The sequence below is a fragment of the Microcebus murinus genome, chromosome 12, assembly GCF_040939455.1.
Source record: "Microcebus murinus isolate Inina chromosome 12, M.murinus_Inina_mat1.0, whole genome shotgun sequence".
In the NCBI taxonomy this organism is placed as follows: domain Eukaryota; kingdom Metazoa; phylum Chordata; class Mammalia; order Primates; family Cheirogaleidae; genus Microcebus; species Microcebus murinus.
In genome coordinates this window covers 17,739,058-17,758,377 of record NC_134115.1, presented here as the reverse complement: position 1 = coordinate 17,758,377, position 19,320 = coordinate 17,739,058, and the positions used below count along the sequence as shown (strand labels likewise).

At 41.3% G+C, this 19,320-nt stretch overlaps 1 protein-coding gene across 12 annotated transcripts in view; it reads right to left on the bottom strand.

Moving 5' to 3' along the window:
- TLE1 (TLE family member 1, transcriptional corepressor) overlaps positions 1 to 19,320 on the bottom strand; it is a 90,653-nt gene that overhangs the window by 26,662 nt on the left and 44,671 nt on the right. For all 12 annotated transcript variants that reach the window (XM_012736276.3, XM_012736277.3, XM_076008589.1 and 9 more), the window contains 4 exons: positions 5,843 to 5,959; positions 2,534 to 2,587; positions 1,886 to 2,038; positions 328 to 472 (listed from right to left, as the gene is read on the bottom strand). In XM_012736276.3, coding sequence (XP_012591730.1) covers positions 328 to 472; positions 1,886 to 2,038; positions 2,534 to 2,587; positions 5,843 to 5,959 — 469 coding nt within the window. The remainder of the gene's footprint in view (positions 1 to 327; positions 473 to 1,885; positions 2,039 to 2,533; positions 2,588 to 5,842; positions 5,960 to 19,320) is intronic.

Genomic DNA, 19,320 nt, shown 5'->3' with positions numbered 1-19,320 from the left:
CAAAGTCAGACACACAAGCATAGTTTGGGAAGGAGCTTGTGTCTGGAATGATTATCAGAAACTTTAACTGAAGTCCCTAGGATTTGGATTATTTGGAAATTAAAGAAAAGCTGAATGTAAACAGTTGGAGACCGAACAGGGTGCAGCTGCTGAAACCCAAGGACAAACATCTGTTTCTTATCGGGGCCTTTTCGGAGATGGGAAGGGGGATGGCCGTAAGTGCGTTTCATATGCACGGGGAAATTGCGTCATGAGATTAGCAGACAGCAAATCAAGCTGGGAAAGGGAGAAACAAAACACAGTGCGAGGAGAGAGGCGATGCTCTACCCGCTTGGTTAACGAGGGGGTCCACGGCTGGAGGCTTGCCGAGGCCTGGACGCAGTCCTGGAGTGGCGCTGGTGCCCGGCGTTGGCATGTCGCTCCTCGGCGTTGGTGTGCTGGATTTCAGAACAGGCGTGCTGGCTTTTTCATGCTGGTATCATTAAACAAATTAAATGAGTATTATTTTTAATCCAAGCCATATTACACAATTTATCACAACAGCAGCTGGGACACTGGGCACCTTCTTGCTACTCCCTCGGCCAATTTTCATAAATCCACGCAATGTTGGCAGCATTAACTTGTGAGTGAGAAATGTTGACCTTTCCTGTTCCTGCCAGAATGAAAACTCGAGCTAGAGACGCAGAACAGGATCACGCTTTCTTCCTCCGCAGATTTTATTTTAAAAAGTACTTTCCATCAGGCTTGTGGACTCTGGATCTGCGCCAAGCTAGAAGGGTGACCACCCAGAGCACGGTTCCCAGTCACAACAGGTGCCCCAGCTGCCAAGAGTGTCCGAGGGAAGACATCGTTTCTAGTTTCACCTTAGGTAGCCCCGGGAGCAAGACTAACAGGTGAAAAACACACAGCCAGCATCTCAGAGGCAAAAGCCCCAAGCCTGGCCTTGCCGTTTTGTTTTGTATATGCAGAAAAAGAATAACCCTCCGGAGTTAAGTACCTCTGGTCCACTTTCCCACATGACCAACGTGAACCCCCCAGTGCAGATCACACTGAACACCAGCCAGGAGCCTTTCGGACCTGAGATAGTGACAGGGCATCTTCTTTTGCATCACAACATTTCGTGTCCTCTACAACGCAGTCCAAGAGGCACTGTGGTGTGGCAAAGCGCACAGGCCAAAGAAGAGCTCCCAGCCCTTTCTGGCCTTGGATCGTGGGCCAGGGCTGTGTAGCCTTGGCGAGTGACACAGGCTACCTTCCTCATCAGTGAGATGGGATAATGCCTACTGGGACTGTGTAAGGGTTAACCTTGGGACAGTCATGGAATGCTACCGTTAAGCGATGACGCACTGCACAAAGTTGGTTAACTGAATGAATGAGTGACGGTACGAATGGGCTCTGATGAACTCTGTCCCTGCCCCCCGCAAGTCCCAGGCTTCCCCCAGGGCCTCCTCTGTACACCACCATCCTGACGGGCTCCCCAGCATCGGGGCATGCTCCACGAATACCCCGATATCATGGGTCAGTCCACCAGGTAAATGGCCAGCATAAGAAAATGAGGGCTTATTAGAACCTAAGAGGTCTGAACTGTCTGCTAACTGGGAAGTTGCAGAGAGCTGCATACCAAGGACACAGCCCCCCAGTAAGAGAGCAATGAACACAGAAGCCTGTTCGCCCTCTCTCATCATGGTCCAAAAGAGACAACCAAGAAGGAAAAGTAAACCTTGTAGGGGACAAAGAACAGAAGGTTGACTTTCACTTTTAAACTCTTAAAAATACAACCTTCCCAGCAAAACCCCCACATTTCTAATAATATTTCAGGGTCCTCTGGTCCACAAAGAGAAATACACTGCTGCCAAGTAGGTAAATGTGAGTTCTCTTTACTTACCAAGCTCATTTCTTTGGATTTCAAAGAAGTGGAACTTCCTGAGGAGGCCGTGGAAGCTGGACTGCTAGAAGCATCTTTCTTTAGCAGGCGGTTTTTGTCGATTCCGTTTTCCCGGGGCGAATGGGCGGGACTTGCTCGTGGAGAAGAAGGGTCCTCAACAAGCATAATCAAAAGTTTTCATGATTTAGCTTACAATGAACAGACTCTCCCCTTCCATGTGCACCTCTAAACTAAAGGAGAATGCTCCAAGTCCCTCGGGTCAGGGGTATGCAACAGGTTGGGACAACGTTGTTATAATGAACAAGATGTTGCCTGCAAACACACCCATGAACATACCATAAAGAAAACAACTCCACAAACAATCATATCCCTCCTCAGCCTCAAGCTCCTTGCTTGGAGGGCACTGGAAGGAAAGAGGGGCCAGACACCCAACTGAGGGATCCAAAGGGACTTGGGAAACAAGAGTTTGTTTTAAAGGGAAATAAAAGTTCGTGCCAGTTAAACCATATACCAACAACCATTAAGCTCCTAATGTATAAAGTTGGAAGAGACCAAAACACTGTGGCTCTACTTCCTTCATTTACTGTTAGAGTTTTCCCCACTATTCGAATCATTTTGAAGATAGAGTTTGATGAAAATAATGGTTACCTCATTAGAAACATCCACAACTAAGTTGTCATCACTTTTGTCACCATCACTGTCCTAGAAAAAAGAAGTTTCAGTGCCATTTAGCAAAGGCTAAGAAAAAGGGTTTGAGGCCCAGTTAAATTTCTTTCTATAGTTCTTGGTAGCAGACAGCTAAAAAAAGCTTCCTAGGACATGCCTGCGGGCTCCATTCCAGCCTGCCAGTCCCTGGGAATTAATACCACCTTCCCCCTCTTCCCATCTGACCCGGGCCACACGAAGCTCTGAGGGGAACTCTGCTGCAATAGTAAAGCAGCTGTCCAACCACAACGTGCATACAGGTGAGGGCAAGTTGCAAATACTTGGCAGACTGTGAGAGCTCAATACAAGTTTGCAACAGGAGAATCACTCCATAATCTGAAATCTCTTGTTATCTGCAATCTTGTAACTTGACATCCATATACCCTTATATCAGAGTTCTTTTTCCATGTGATTTCAAACGAAGTACACAATTTCATGTTGTTGGATTTATACGTATCACCTTGAAGACAGCCAGCCAATCTGGTGCTCACAGACAATGCCTAATTATAGAAACAAAGTTACTTAAACCATTTTCCCACGGGGTTACTAGTTACTACAAAAAACAAAACAAATAAAAAAACGAAAAACAACTGAGTTGGCTACTGGATGGAATAAGAGACCAAGATCTAATCTCATGTTAAGAATAAACCTCTTTAGCAATCAGCCTGGAATATTTTTGGAGAAATGGAAGAAAGATGGCAACATCTGGAGGGCACTGGCATCCTGCAATAGGGTTTTTATTCTCTCTTCATAAAGCTATAAAACTTACTAATCAGAGGAAACTTCAAGGTTGCACTGGGTTTGGAAAAGATTCAGAAAAGCTGTTTAATTTAATGATGTGCTCACTACTACATTAAGTTCAAGGCAGGCTGAAAAGTCTACTTTATTAGCCAAAAGGTCTCATGTTCTTCAGTGCACGGTGATACAAATGGGTGTATGGAAAAAGTAGGACATCTCAACAGATCTGAATTCTAGAAAAGGAATAGTTCTCTAATTTATGATCTAAACAATCCTTTTACTGATGTCTTTGTCAGTTAAGAATATACAAATAGTGTCTGAGAAATATTACTACGTAAAGTGCAAATCTTACCCACACTGGCCTTCTGTGGGGCCACATGTCTAAGCTTGAAAGTTTACCCTCAAGTCCAAGTTTAGATCTTAAGTGGTTTTTTTCTAATCATGCCCAGAACACCACATGTGGGAGATCCAATTTACTTTCTTCAATAGTGTGTTACAAAATATACCTTAGCCACTGTTACAAAGGTACTATGCAATTCACTAGTAACAACACAAAATTACAACCAATGAGGAAGCCTGAGTAATCTAAAATAACAGTCCATTGAAAGAAACATTTGCACATAATAAAGAAAAAAACTAATACTAACAAAAATTTGTTTTCTCTTAGTAAATCACATAAAAAAGCACAAATGTTCTCAGGTGTTAAGTGGTGGTGAAAAATGTAAATTAAAAAGGTTTCCCTTTTAGGAAAAAAAATTATAAGAATGGCTAATGTAGTGTACAGATGGAACTGGCAAAAAGTAGCAAATAATGACTTTATTATAATGCAATTCTGAAGTGAGTTCTTAAATTTTCTGTAATTTAAATTTTAGCTTTCTACCTGACCCTTCTACAAATATAAAACCCTTCACAGCACAGAATACTCCTAACATTAATGAACTAAGGTCTGAGGCCTTTGTCCCAGATTTTCCTACATAATATCAGTACATTGCCCTCAATCGTCAATCAGACATACCTACTACATACAGGGTACAAAACTGTCACGTCAAGCTATGAATTGTAAATCACTCATTACTAAATAACTTCTTATATACATGAGCCTCATGAAGAGCAACTCAGAGTGGTATATCAGCAACTTTCTGCAAGTTATGAACCTTCTGACTTGCTAATTAACATTTAAAGTCACAAAGGAAAGTACACATGTGGGATATTTGCTTTAGGCAAAAGACAAGGGGAGAGTGAAATGTTTTAAAAAGGCTTGGGCTTGGGTGGGGAGGACCAGCAATTCTGTATCTTAGGATGGTATTACAACCATATTGCAAAATGTGAACCCCATTTGAGGATCTACTGCAAAGTATCCAATCCTATAGCTGGGTTTGGGAATCTTGGCATAGTGATTAGGAGCAAGGATTTACCACCAACTGTGACCTTCAGCAAATCACTTAAAAGCACCCTGCTCCTATGTCATCAATCATTGGGTGTTGCAAGAATTAAATGAAATAATCCAAGTAAAAGCACAGGGTTGTTGACCCTAACTCCAGTTGGTGCTCAAGAAATGTTACCTACTGTTAGCTACAGCCTTTAGTAGACAGCGGGAGACACAAAGGGCTAATGTTTGAAATTCTACATAGTCTGCACAGTAGACACCTCTTCCTCCAAGGGCAACAGGGAAATGGCCCAATTCAGCATTCTCCTTTCATACTGTTCCTGAGAACACACTCATCCTGAAACAGAACTCAGGGACACACAAGGCAACTCCAAGGCATACTACGTCAGCTGCAACGTCTATGACCTCGAGACTAGAGCCAATGGCCATTTGGCTTGATTTGCTTTCCTTTCGAATGTGGCTTTAGCTGGATCTGGGACAAGAGTCCTCACTCCATCAACTAGTTGGGTGATCTCATTTGCAGAATTTGAACAAGATGCCTCCGGTGTTTTTTTCCACTTTCACCATGAACTTAGATGACTGAAATGCTCACTGTGGAAGAACTCTGTGAACTCTGCCTTGAGGAACTAATATGAGCCTGAACACAAGCCTGAACGTATCAGAACAGCATCCAAAAAGGTATATTGTGACATCAAAATTGTTACTCTCATTTTAGCTGGAGCAGCTACCAAATTTGTAGGGCCCGGGACAAAATGAAAATGCATGCGCAGCCCTTGTTCAAAAATTGAGAATTCAAAGACGGCGAGATCAGAGCATGACACCCAGAGTGGGGCAAGGCCCTTGCAAGAGCCGGTCCCTCTGCAACCAAACAGCCCGTCTGCATTTTCATATCCCCTCTCGTGAGCAACGAGGGCAGAAAGTCTAAAGTGTGACACTGAGCCCAGCAGAGGCATCATTTACAGTCCTAAAGGGAAATAATATCCTACCATGTAAGAACCTCTCTTCTTTACAGTATTATTTTTAAGGAATGTGGAATTATCACTAAGATCTTGAAGTACACTTGGATACTCACTCAGAAGGTGAGCAGTAAGCAAACAAATATTATTTTAAGTCCTTTAATTACTTACATAATGGCTGGAGTCCTTATCATCCACCTTCCTCTTCTTGATGTCGTTGGAAAACTCAGGCCCATTTCTGCGTTTATCTGTGCCTCTTAGACTGTCTGGGACCAGGAGGGAATTACTCTGCAAGACAAAAAAAAAATTAATCAAAGATTTCTTCCCAAGCCTCTTTGTACACATAAAAACCTAACCTGGATGTGAGAACATTTCAGAAAGGTGATACCTACACAGCCTTCATTCCATTTAATTCATCTCACCTAAAGGCTTTGATGGCAAACATTCATAGAGGTTTATGCACTTAAAAGGGGGACCCTGACTTTGCAATCGAACCATCCAAAGCCTGGTGGATCCTTCAGGCCTCATTCAGAATGTGCTTCTGTTCTATTTACAGTGAGAGAAATAGGGGCTAGCTGTGGTGTACGTGCATGTGTTTTTATTCTTTCCCCCTGCGACTTCCTGGCTGGGCCTATGAGCAAATCTTGAGATTACTCTATTAGACAGATTCTTTAACTGTAAGAGTCAATGTATACCACTCTAAAAAGACACAAAGGACGCGGTGGGATTAACAGCATGGTTTTCCAAAAGGCAAATCACATTTTCCACAGCAACAATGAAGGAACTCTTTTGAAATTCTTTTAATTTATTGTTGAAAATAAGGGTTGGTGTTCCTTGCCAATAGCACTGAAATTTAAGACCCGAAGCGGGAATGTCAGCCAGTGAATCTTCAATAGCGAGGCCAGCTCCCACACACAAAAGCAGGAACAAGGACTAATCTTTTCCACAAACCACACAGGATACTTTCATTCGCATATGCTGAGTACAAACTGTTGACCCAAAGAAAACAGGCATTTTAGATATTTTGGGGTCACATGACATGCTCTGACATCCCTTCAATTCCCATCTCCCCTTGGACTACAGCATCAGAACATGTTACAATGAGTTCTTTTAAGTGTGGGATTAGCATATGCAAGGGGGCAATTTGTTCAGTGATGTGTTACAGCCTTGAACAATGCTGAATGAGCTGTGGAAAAACCTCCTTTCACAAAGCCCAGATAACCCCAATTTCTGAAAGATGTTTGAGAACTAAGAGGGGGGTGTCCAGGGCCAACAGACAATTATGTTACCTTTCTCTGCCACAATTGAAAATAGAAGGGGGTAGGAGGAACTTTTACATGAGACCACATCTAATGCAAGGGTATGCACCGGGAGCAAATACTCGATGGTATGTTTTTTAAAGCCATGGGTTTTCTTTCCTAACCAGCCAGAGGTAATCAGCCAGGTGGCTGGCTCTCAAAGCTCCCCCCCCCCAAAAAACATGCACCCCACCATTGGAGTGTTGTTGCCAGCTCAACCATATGCAAGAGGAAATCAAAACTGGGGACCAGAAGGCAATCTGAAGCCTCTTGGCTGGCCCACTTCAGGGGCTAACTCTAAAGGAGCTGAGCTCTTTTATTCATGACTGTTCAAGCTACACAAATGCCAGGAGGCTTAGATAAAAGAGGGTGGGAGGGACCAAAGCAATTCAATAGAGAGAAGCTCAAAGTAATGTCTTTACCACAGTGTTTGGGGCTGAAAGGTGAGCTGGCTGGATCCCTGAACTAATTACCTAGATAAATGTCTGCTAAAAACTAACCCCTCCGACCCAGACCCATGGTCTGGCAAAGGCTGCGGGGAGACTTAACTCTCGCAAAGTGCTAACATGCACTCTGAAAATCTGAGCCCCGGTAGCAGCTGCTTGCTCACACGTGGGAAGAGTGTTTAAATACACCTGTCTCTCTTCTAGATTCTTTTAGCCCGGAGGTCTCCTCCTCCAGACTCTGAGCAGATGCGTCCACAACAGGGCTATATCTTACTCTGCTTTACATCTGCCCGAGTGCCTGGCAAAATGTGGCAGAGTCTGCATCGGCTGACAATTTTTAAGTGAAAATCTCTCTCCCACCACCTTTCCAAGTCCTGCTGCTGTAGTTAGCACTGGGCATGCAAAACATTTGGCCATTCCAAGACAGCTTTCTAATGTCTTATTTTTTTTTTTTTTAATGATGTCAAGTGGTATTGTGAACGTAAAAGTAAACCACATTTGTTAGGAACAATCCAACTTCTGTTAGAAACAATAACATTTCTACGGCTAGATGTTTCAGACTATCAAGCTTTGAGGCCTCTGCATCTATGTGTTCGAAATCACTACTGTAATTTCCGCTTGAGCAGCTTAAATGAGGCCTATAATCTGAATGGGTTTTGAAAAGCTCTAAAAGTTTCTCCAGATTTGGACAGGGCTAGTAATTAGCACCCCCGCTTATCTGAAAATTGGCCCCATTCAACTGGCAGACTTCGACGAAGTTACGAAACAAAATGTCTTATCGTACCTTTGATGCTGTAAAACTGATTCAAAACAAGGCAGCAAAGAGTCTGGGCTAGAAAGGGCTGGGAGAGCCACAGTCAGACAGACCCAGGGGAATCCTTGGCCCACGCAGCTGCAAGATACCTGGCAGCTCTCTACTTAAAGGCCACCCTACCCAAACAGACTGCTTCCTTTTACCCTCATTCCCATGAACCCAGGTTTCTGTAACTGTCCCTGACTTCGTCCAGCCCTGACGCTGCTTCCACTGTTGTTCTTGATCTAATAAGCAAACAGCTCCAGCCTCATGAGAGTCACTGGCAGCAAGGGCTACCATCTTGGTTTTTTCACCTTCGTGGTTCCCTCACTGGCTCCCAGAAACACAAAAGTGACTTTGCAGGTATTACTGAAGGTCTTGAAATTTTTCCCCCCTCATGTTGTGATTTTCTTTCATGCACTACTACTTACTGTCTGTTCCTCATGGCTCATGGGTGGAATATGGCCATTCTGTATTGGTCACTATGAGCCACTTTATACATATTTTAAGAATTAAGAGATTAAACCTGGGTATTGACTAAATATCCTTTTGATCGATCCTTCAGAATTTAGAATTCCATACTATCCAGGTCCAAATCTAACAAATCAAGCCATCATTTAAGAGACCATTTACAAAAGAATGAAACTGAGGTTGCTTTGCATTAAATTACTTATTAAAAGTCATGCATTCCGGCCGGGCGCGGTGGCTCACGCCTGTAATCCTAGCAGTCTGGGAGGCAGAGGCGGGCGGATTGCTTAAGGTCAGGAGTTCAAAACCAGCCTGAGCGAGACCCCGTCTCTACCATAAAAATAGAAAGAAATTAATTGGCCAACTAATATATATATATATATATATATATAAAAATCAGCCGGGCATGGTGGCACGTGCCTGTAGTCCCAGCTACTCGGGAGGCTGAGGCAGGAGGATCGCTTGAGCCCAGGAGTTTGAGGTTGCTGTGAGCTAGGCTGATGCCACGGCACTTACTCTAGCCTAGGCAAGAAAGCGAGACTCTGTCTCAAAAAAAAAAAAAAAAAAAAAGTCATGCATTCCAAACACAGAAGATAAGTAGAATCAAACCTGAGAGGAGGACAAAACAACCTTTAAAGGACCTATGTTCCTCCCTTTCACCTGCCCTTCTTTCATCTAGAGGACTATGTTGTCCAGAGAGGAGAGGTGATTTGTCTAAGGCCAAGAAGCTCTATCTACCACCTGCCAGTCCCCATTATGTCCATGTGCCTCCCCTCTCAGAAGAGTGATTTTTAAACACAGAATACTTGTACCCAACAACTTACTTAAAATCCACGCTGGCTTTCTGAACCATTGCACTTAACTTTCTGATGCCACACAGTAATACCCAACGCAATCCCCCCTCCTATGCCACAGTCTCACTCTCTCTCTCTCTCACTCACACACACACACACACACACACACACACACGCACGCACGCACGCACGCACGCACGCAGTCTCTTGATTATCTGGTTGATGCCTATCATACCCAAAATGTAAACATATAATTTTTTAAAAAATGAACATTTTATAGCCTTCTTTAAAATGAACTAAGAATAGTCCCAAATTCTTGCCTTTCCATTCATGAATCCTTCCACCCAAGATTAACACTCACAGAAACCTCAGCAGAGGGCAAGAAAGTGGTCCAGTTACGCTCTGCAAGGGTCCCACCGGACGCCAACCACTGCAGGTGACAGTTCTACAAGCCTATTTGTCACCATGGATGCCTCTTCCCAGAGTTTCTATTTTGAAACATTTTTAATCTACCACACACCATTCAAGTAGAATTCATTCTTCAAATATTTATTTGCCAAATAAATATTTAATTGTGAATCGGAGCTTCTTTTGATCAACATGAGAACCAGTGTTACCACATTGACTGATATACTCTAATTCTAGCCAAGAAATGCAATGTTTTATTTCACCTTACAGCTGGTAAAATTTAAGTATCTGCCAGGATTTTTCAAAAACTGTAAATATCGGGCAGACTTCTATTACAAACTTCCCAAGGACTGGGATTTTCCAGACTGTATGTACGTTTTCCTTTGTTTTAAAATTTTGTTAAGAAATAAAGTCATCCTATTTACGTCTCCTACGGAATTCAAAATAGGAGTTATACAGCCCACGGGGGATATTATAAACCTAAGCAAATCAAGATTTGAAAACACACACTTTTCAAAACAAATTCTAAAACCATAATGATTTTCTATACCTTATGTGTTGCACACACTTATGGGGATAGAGCCAAGTAAAACGACAAAGGGAGAAGGATGTCTGACAAGTCTCAAAGAAAAGATCCTTCTAGAATGCTCAATACTAGCGACAGAAAGAAGGTCTAAAAGTTATCACTTAGCATGACTTTCTCTCCATTTATATGTAGAAACTACACAAAATGATAAGAGGAACTGCAAGAACAGAGAAAACAAACTCCACAACAAGAAGGGACTGCTCCTTCTTTAAGAAAATCTGGAATTCTATGAGAACACCAAATCTCAGAAGGCATCTTCACTGGCAACAAATTGTTCGGTATTCCTAATATATGCTTCCTAAGTAAGAGTCACGGCAACTTGCACTAACAGTGATGACAGAGTAAAATGGCTCTGACAGTTAGCAAAAGAGCCAGTCTAAAGGAAAAAGAAGTGGCAGACCTTCCAATATTACAACCTGTGTGTACTCCTGTAGTCGCACCTAGAACACAATTTCATAGCTGTGGGAACCATGTGTAAACACATACCAGGACCTTTCCCTGCTGTAGCTCAAGGGATGCAAGTTAACTAGGCTCAAGCAGTTGACAGAAGAGGCCAATGTGTTCTTTTAAAACAAAACAAAAATAAACATCCCGATGCAATGATGAAAACGTACCTTCACATAAGCATTTACAATGTAAGTAAATGAATCTATTAAACCTAAAAGACCACCCAGTAGAGTCAAAAGAAAAACGCCAAGATTTAGACTTTGTATTATCTTTATCCTGACCATTTTGGACAGTGATGTGTCTATTTCATGCTCTAAACACCCACCTTCAAGACTAAGGTAGCAAAGACCAGCTGCTTCGACAAGGATAAAAACCAGTCTTTACAGTCTTGTTTCAAGAATTTTACTTTTCTTTAGCCATTTAAGAGTAACGGTTGTTCACTTCTACTGAGATATTCTGGAAAGTAACTCCAGAAACCAGGAAAGAAAGCAAGTTTAATGAAATGTTACACTGCTACCAAACACTAGTTACAAAAGCCTTCGTGAATCCTGAGGCATCCAAGCAGCTCTTCTGCCAACAAGTCTAAACCTTGAAATCACCAGCAGCAAATCTGAAAGGAAAACCCACTCATGAACACAGCAAAAGCAAGACAGGTTTCCCTAATGTGAAAATAATGTACATTATTCAAATGGATTTCTTTAGCTGCCATGCTGATTCCCCTTGGGAACTTTCTCCTCCCCGCAGGAAAAGTGTTTGTGTCAGAGGTACAGATTGGAAACTCGTGACACCTCATTTATCCTCAGTTACACTAAGGCAGTAGGAACCTAATTTGCTAGCACACTCCATACTGACAATTAACTTCTCGGTGAACATTAAAACAATTAGGTAACGACGCACCCCATCACATCTGTGTGCCTGCTCCATCTACACCTGGTACCAATTAAGCCATCACCCTGCGCCATACTTTCTGCTGCAGTCCAATTGGTCATTCATATACATTCTGCCCGACATTTCGACGAATGCACTTTTATCCCATAAAACTGAAGAGATCCTTACTTGTCAACAACATGGAAAAAGTGGAAAATGTGCCCACGTGGCAACTGCATCCTACCTCAGAACCCAGCCTGTTGCAGTGGGTCTGAAGGGCACACGTTTGTGCTTCATACAGTTTAAATGCAAAATATGGGGAAGAACCAGTGTATTCCTGCACCTTGATCTTGGAACTGAGCACTGTCGAAAACAGGTGAATGACACAGGCAGTGGGATTCCTGGAAAGGAAAGTTAACCGTGCAGACGTAAAACATACAGAGCCTGTAAATGGTGGGGCTGGATAGGGCACTAAACCACATGATGCCTTCATCATCGCCCTCTTCCTCTCAGTAAAGCAAGACAAAACAAAAACTTTAGAGCAGACAATAAATCCAACTATTTTAAGATAATTTTTAAATGACCTCATGACACTATCATTGCCCAACTCAGAACCTAATCACAGCAAAAATCAAATCTGTATGTCAAACCTTTATTTAAAAAGCATGTTGTCTAAGAGCTACTTAGCCCCGTCTGTGCCTCTTTGCTCGCCAGCCTCTGATGAGATACTTTCTAATGCAAGAAAAGGCCCTGAAACTAGAAAGCATTAGGTCAGGACTTGACGTTATTTGGGTACCAGATGGCTCTTCCATTCATGTCTCCTTACCTCAAAGGTGAGGACACAGAGGTTGCTGCCTACCTGTGTTCCAGCAAGGAAATGACAGAAATTACTAGAGGTCAAGGGGAAACAAAACAAAACAAAAAAACACCTGCTCACAATGATGGACACTAAGTTTTCTAAGTACAGAACACAAACTCAAGTTTTAGTTTTGGAGGAAAAAAAAAAGTTCTCTGCTTTCTTGTTTCTTTAGAATAAAGATGCCCTATTTTGTCTCATCACAGTGAGACAAAATCCGAATGTTAATCCAGTTGTGCAAAAGCCCCAATATCCACCTAGTGAGTTACTGCATCCACAGGAAACAGACACCTCCGTCTGGCCAGGTACACACCCCTCCCAACAATCCAGAAACCACCCTGGCTTTCCTTTCTTCTGGGGTTCACCCAACTCAGGGCAGTGAGGACAGTTTTCCCAAAGAGGATTTGTTTTTTTTTTAAGCACGACGTTTTAAATTCTGCCAAAAGGGAAATGTACTGAGGCAACTGCTTAAGAAAACTCTATGTGTTTTCCACTGTGCCTAAAAATTTAAATTTTAGGTGACTCATCTCAGTTTTAGCCTTTAATTTCCAGGCAATCTCTTAACATGTCAAGATTAATGGATAAATATTTAGGCATATTTAGGCAAAACCAGCTCCTCCTAGGCCCTGTTTACCTTTGAGAAATTTGAGTATCATAAGAGTGATCAAGTTAATTTGAATATTAGGAGGCTGGGATCAGTTCGATGGTACAGACACACTGAGAACCATCAGAAACTGCCACCTTGGCCACTGAGCCTCTCATTCCCACAACTGTCTCCTATAATCTGTATTTTTCAAAGGAGAAGAAACCACAAGTAACCGCTCTGAATGCGACTAATAATACATTTATCGTTGTCTTGCTCCTCTGCAAATGGGAGCAGGGAGGTATATTCCTTAAGGTAGCTGTCTGCTCTCTTCCCATCTGAGGTCTCCTAACCCTGTCCCTGCGAGGCAGCCACCACAGTCTCCATTTATAGCTGAAACTAGGAAAGCACAAACGGATGAAAAAGGCTTGCCTGTGCAGTTAGAATTCCACTCAGGTCTGCCTTTGTCCAAAACACATGTTCTTTCTACCACCTGCCACACCACCGTGATCCCCAAAGGCCTCTGGGAATGTAATAGTTAAATTTTTTCCCCCCGGAAAAAGACCAACAATATTATTCTCCAAAGCAAGCCTCCTGTCTTTTCTCCTCCTTGCCTTCTATAATGTTTACTGTTGTTTGGAGAAAAAGTGAAGGATGGTTCTGAACTAGGATCTGGTCCTAACCCTGCCAATTAGCTAATGAACAACAGCCAGAGAAGAAAAACAAAAGAAAGAACCCACCTTATAAAGTCATGGTTGTCATAACTACCTTAGAGTAGGTTCTAAATACAAGCTTCCGACTCCCAGTACCTTGAGAAGTCAGTTGTGGAGTGACAACACAGTCCTACAGACCTGGTCTAAATCTCAACCTTTATTAACTAAGTAACTATGCAACCAGATGTACCCAGACTCCTTGATCTTGTGCAACGATGGGATGGCACAACAATGGTGTTGTGCCATACCATCTGTAAGGTTAATGAATGGTGCTTAGACTTTTCTGGGTCAGGAACCCCTTTTGAGAATTTGGTGAGCTATGATCTCTCCCCAAAATCATTCAAAAGAACACAGACCCACAACACTCTGCATACAATTGCAGAGCCCATCCATGAACCCTGCCTAAGTCCACACACCCTCTGCTCTGTGGTAGCACCCAGATACCCCCAGAGTCCCCTCTCTTTTCCAAAGAGCAATCACATGGGTTAGGAATTTCAGTGTTTTATAGTCAACAAATATTTAACTGTGACTACTGTGACATGAAAAGGGACTACCTACCTCAAAATGACAGCAAGTATACACAGTGCCTCTAACAGTGCTTAGCACATAGTAAGTGCTCAAAAAACACTTGTTAAATGACTCAAAGCAGGTAAACGTGTTTTAGCATATGTTTTTAAAAGCTTTGTAATTTTTTTTAGTCAGTTCTCTAATTCCAAGTCTTTCAAGCATATGTATTTAAATGGTATTCCCTTTGGCCAAAATTCAATGCAATTTATCTTAAAATTAATGGAAATATCTGAAGTTTTTATTACTACTAAATACCACTGAAGCAATAATGGCCTTTCTTAGGTCATTTCATATTTTGTTTCTTTGCTCAAGAACTACACTTATTTTTAAAAACATACACACACAACACCACAGTTTTTCTGAATTAGTAAAAAGTCAAATTTTCATTTAAAAGCAACAGCCAAACAAATTTTTAAAACCACAGCAAAAACAAACCCCTAAGAAGTTACTAGCATCATCATTCATCCCTTTCAGAAACAAGAAACTTTAAACTAGCTTTCATATTTTCACTCTGCTCTTAGTACAGTCATGTGTCATTTAACAACAGGACTTTCTGAGAAATCCATCATTAAGCAATTTTGTCATTGTGTGAACATCTGAGTGTCCTTATACAAACCGAGATGGTACAGCCTGCTGCAGACCTAGGCTATATGATATGGCCTACTGCTCCTGGGCTACAAACCTGTACAGCATGTTAACATACTGCATACTGTAAGCAACTGTAATACAATGTAAGTGTATTTAAACACATCTAAACATAAAAAGGTACGGAAAAACATTATTATACTCTTATGAAACCAGCGTCATCTATATGCTGCCATGGAAATGATACTGTACAGCACAGGCCTATACTTCCACTGTCTAGGTTTTATATTAAAACATATTGCTTATATTAAAATACATTTATTTTCCTATCATAAAAGCTTTAACAAATTAATTGTGTCATTAAAAATAAACAAATACAAACTACCTACCAACCAGTTTTAGGCTCACAAATAAAAATCAATACATACCCACATTCCCCCTGGATCTACATAAGCCTCAGATTTCTGCATGTGATATAAATATGTTTCATATAGAAAGAAGAACAAGCAAAAATAACAATAAGAAAGAAAGCCTCAGTCTTATTTATGGCTGAGGTTCTCAGAGTTTGGTCCAAGTACCCTGAGGGTCTCAGAGACCTTTACAAATCTCCTTGTGGGCAGATTTTCTTCCTAAACTTTAACTAAGACAATGTATCACAACAGACTGAATGAAGAAGCTGGTAAGAATCCAGCTATCTTATAAACCAAGCATTAAAGACATTTGTAGACATGCAAAACAATGCCACTATTTTGGAAAATAATTATTTTTCATTAATAATAACACTTAAGTAGCTCTTTATCTGTTTAACTTTTTTTTTTTTTTTTTTTTGAGACAGTCTCGCTCTGTCACCTGGGTTAGATTGCCATGGCATCAGCCTAGCTCACAGCAACCTCAAACTCCTGAGCTCTGGTGATCCTCCTGTCTCAGCCTCCCAAGTAGCTGGGACTACAGGTGCACACCACTATGCCCAGCTCATTTTTTATTTTTTGTATAGACAGGGTCTTTCTATGTTGCTCAGACTGGTCTTGATCTCCTGAGCTCAAGTCATCCTCCTGCCCAGAGTACTAGGATTATTTCTAACCCAATAACTATCAAAATATGTAATCACAGATAAATAAAATTATTTGGGATTCTTAATAATTTTAATTCAAGAATGTAAAGATCCTGAGACCACAAAAGTCACTGGCCTAGGCCAGGAGTGGTGAAAACTCATGCCTGTAATTCCAGCACTCTGGAAGGCCAAGGAGGGAGGACTGCTTGAGGTCAGGAGTTCAAGACCAGCCTGGGCAACATAGACCCTGTCTGTACAAAAAAAATTAAAAAATTAGCTGAGCATGGTGGTGTGCACCTGTAGTCACAACTACTTGGGAGGCTGAAGTGGGGATCCCTTAAGCTCAGGAGTTTGAAGCTATAGTGAGCTATGATCACCCACTGCACTCTAGCCTAGAAAACAGAGTGAGACCCTGTTTCTGGAAAGAAAACCACTTGCCTGTAGCAACTGCCCTTAACCCCTCATTGGGTGAAAAAACAATAGCAATACAGAACAATTACCTCATTTTATCTAACAAGTAAAATTAGACTTCATAATTCAAGCCACTTTATTAAAATGAGTATCATAATATTTAAGGCACTACAAGTACACACCACTCATTATCCATTGTTTCTCATACACAACTTTTATACAAAGTCTGAAGAGCTACTTAATTTTATATGACTACAGCAAAATTCCACTTTTGTGGACAGAGAAAAATTTAATTCCTCTCTACAGACTGAATTAAATGTTTAGGTTACAATTAGTTAGTACAGTTCTCCCATCTTATATCATCACCACCCAAGAGTTTTCTTTAGTAATTAGGCAGGAAACATAGTATCCATACGTACTCTGAAAATACTCATTTAAATGATCACTAAAGTTGTCAAAAATTTCATATGCAAAAGGGTCCATGCCAATAACACTGAATGAAGTCCATTGCATTTTGACTTTAAAGTTCATTGGCTGCTAACTCTAACTTACGGACTTAAAAATAACTCACAGCTGCCTGAAACTCAAGAACTATTTTGCACTTAAGAATACAACTAATCACCCTCTCTCTGCCCACTGCAGTGAACCCATGAAATAAGTACTTGCATAGATTTTTTTTTTTTTTTTTTTTTTTTTTTTTTTTTTGGAGACAGAGTCTCGCTTTTGTTGTCCAGGCTAGAGTGAGTGCTGTGGCGTCAGCCTAGCTCACAGCAACCTCAAACTCCTGGGCTCGAGTGATCCTTCTGCCTCAGCCTCCCGAGTAGCTGGGACTACAGGCATGCGCCACCATGCCCGGCTAATTTTTTTTATATATATATATATCAGTTGTCCAATTAATTTCTTTCTATTTATAGTAGAGACGGGGTCTCGCTCTTGCTCAGTCTGGTTTTGAACTCCTGACCTTGAGCAATCCGCCCGCCTCGGCCTCCCAAGAGCTAGGATTACAGGCGTGAGCCACAGCGCCCGGCCTTTTGCATAGATTTTTTAGTCAAAAATATAAATAAGCTATTAGACACACTCAGAAACACACAGAGGTATGAAAAACGCCTCTAGTGGCTTAAGCGTGCAAACTTCGACTCATTCATGCTCCTGGCATCTCAGGGAGGCACATACCACATGGTATCACTTCCACAACTGTGATTATCAGGAAGTTGTAGAACTTTTGTTGAAACTACCTATGGTCTTGTGTCTTCTAGTATTTTTGTCACTTTGTCTCAATTCTCTAAGAAAGGGCTTTGCTCTGTGCCCCCATACCTCCAATCACAGGTATATGTCCCATCCTGCCTTACACACATTAAGCACTCAATGAGTACAGAGTCATTTTAAGGTGAAACAGTAGTACTGAGGGAAAAAAGTTAAAGTCCCACAGCTAGAATAAGTTCAATAAATTAAAAACATGCAGCAACCTAAAGGACATGCATTTTCCCCAAATATTTTCTGCCATCTGTTTTCTGGTCCAGGGTTAGGCTTTTTAAATTTGACACTCTACTGAATGAACACAGCAAAAAAGATGACCATCAGTGGGGACACAAACAGCAAAGCAGTCACCTCCACAAATCAAAGCCAACTTGCTTAAATTTGCACTTTGTGCATCAGCTATTTTATTTCCTAGCTATTATTTTGTAAACCCCTCATCCTCTTACAATTTTCCAGAGAAAACTTAAAGCACGAGAATTTAAAAACTACCCACCCTTTCCTATAACCATTACCCTCTCCTCCATCTGCATCCTGATAAACGAAGTATACCAAGATCCGTCTCAAAGGGAAATTTTAAAATAACCACCATTCTACACAGAATAGGGTAAAAAAGAACCCTAAACTTTTCGAACTGAAAAGATTTACGTATCTTCCCCCTCAAACTCATAACTAAAAAGTTACCAGAATGATTTAAAAGTTCAGTATCCTGTTTGTTTCCATATTAAACATGGTCAAAATACTATGTTCAAAAAGAAGTAAAACAGGCAAAACCCATAGGCTATCCTAGATGAAAAAGGGCCAAATTCTATTTGTTCCATAACATTTAAGAGGTGCATTTTAGATACATGTCTCCCTATAGCTAACTGGCAAATGCAAGTACAAATTAAATGTGCGTCTTGTAGAACAGATGCGATTTAGGCTGATGACAAGATGAACTCCGTTAAGCATAGAGCCCGTCTGCTGAATTTCCTTGTTTTTAAGAGCTTACTCACATGCTCAGGTCTTAGGTCTAAAATAAAATTTCAGTTCAAGTTCACACTCCAAGGACAATTACACAAAGAAAACTAGCAATGGAAACCTAACAACTAAGATGCATTTGCAGAGGCTAATGAATGGTTTAGGTAGAAATAATACATTGCTAACCAACTTCACATACAGATTGTGATCTCTTGCCTGTAAAACCGATTTAAGACGTAAAAGTGAATATTCTTTTTAAACTACAGCCAACCAGGACTTGGAATGCAACAATAAACATTTTTAAAGTGGGTCTGGGGCATACAAAGTGTATTTCTAAGTGACGAATCACAGCAAATAAGCTCTGCCTCCAAATCATGCCCCTCTCGTCTGATGCAAGTTTTATCAAAAAGACAAGAGAGGGCCAAACAGTCATATAAGAAAAAAAAAATTTTTAAAGAAAAAGTATAAGAAAAAACCCAGGTCCCTGAGAGAGACAGGGAGAGTATGCGTGTCTGACTGTGCCTGTGTTTAAAGAAAGGCAGCGTGGGGACACACTGGTAGA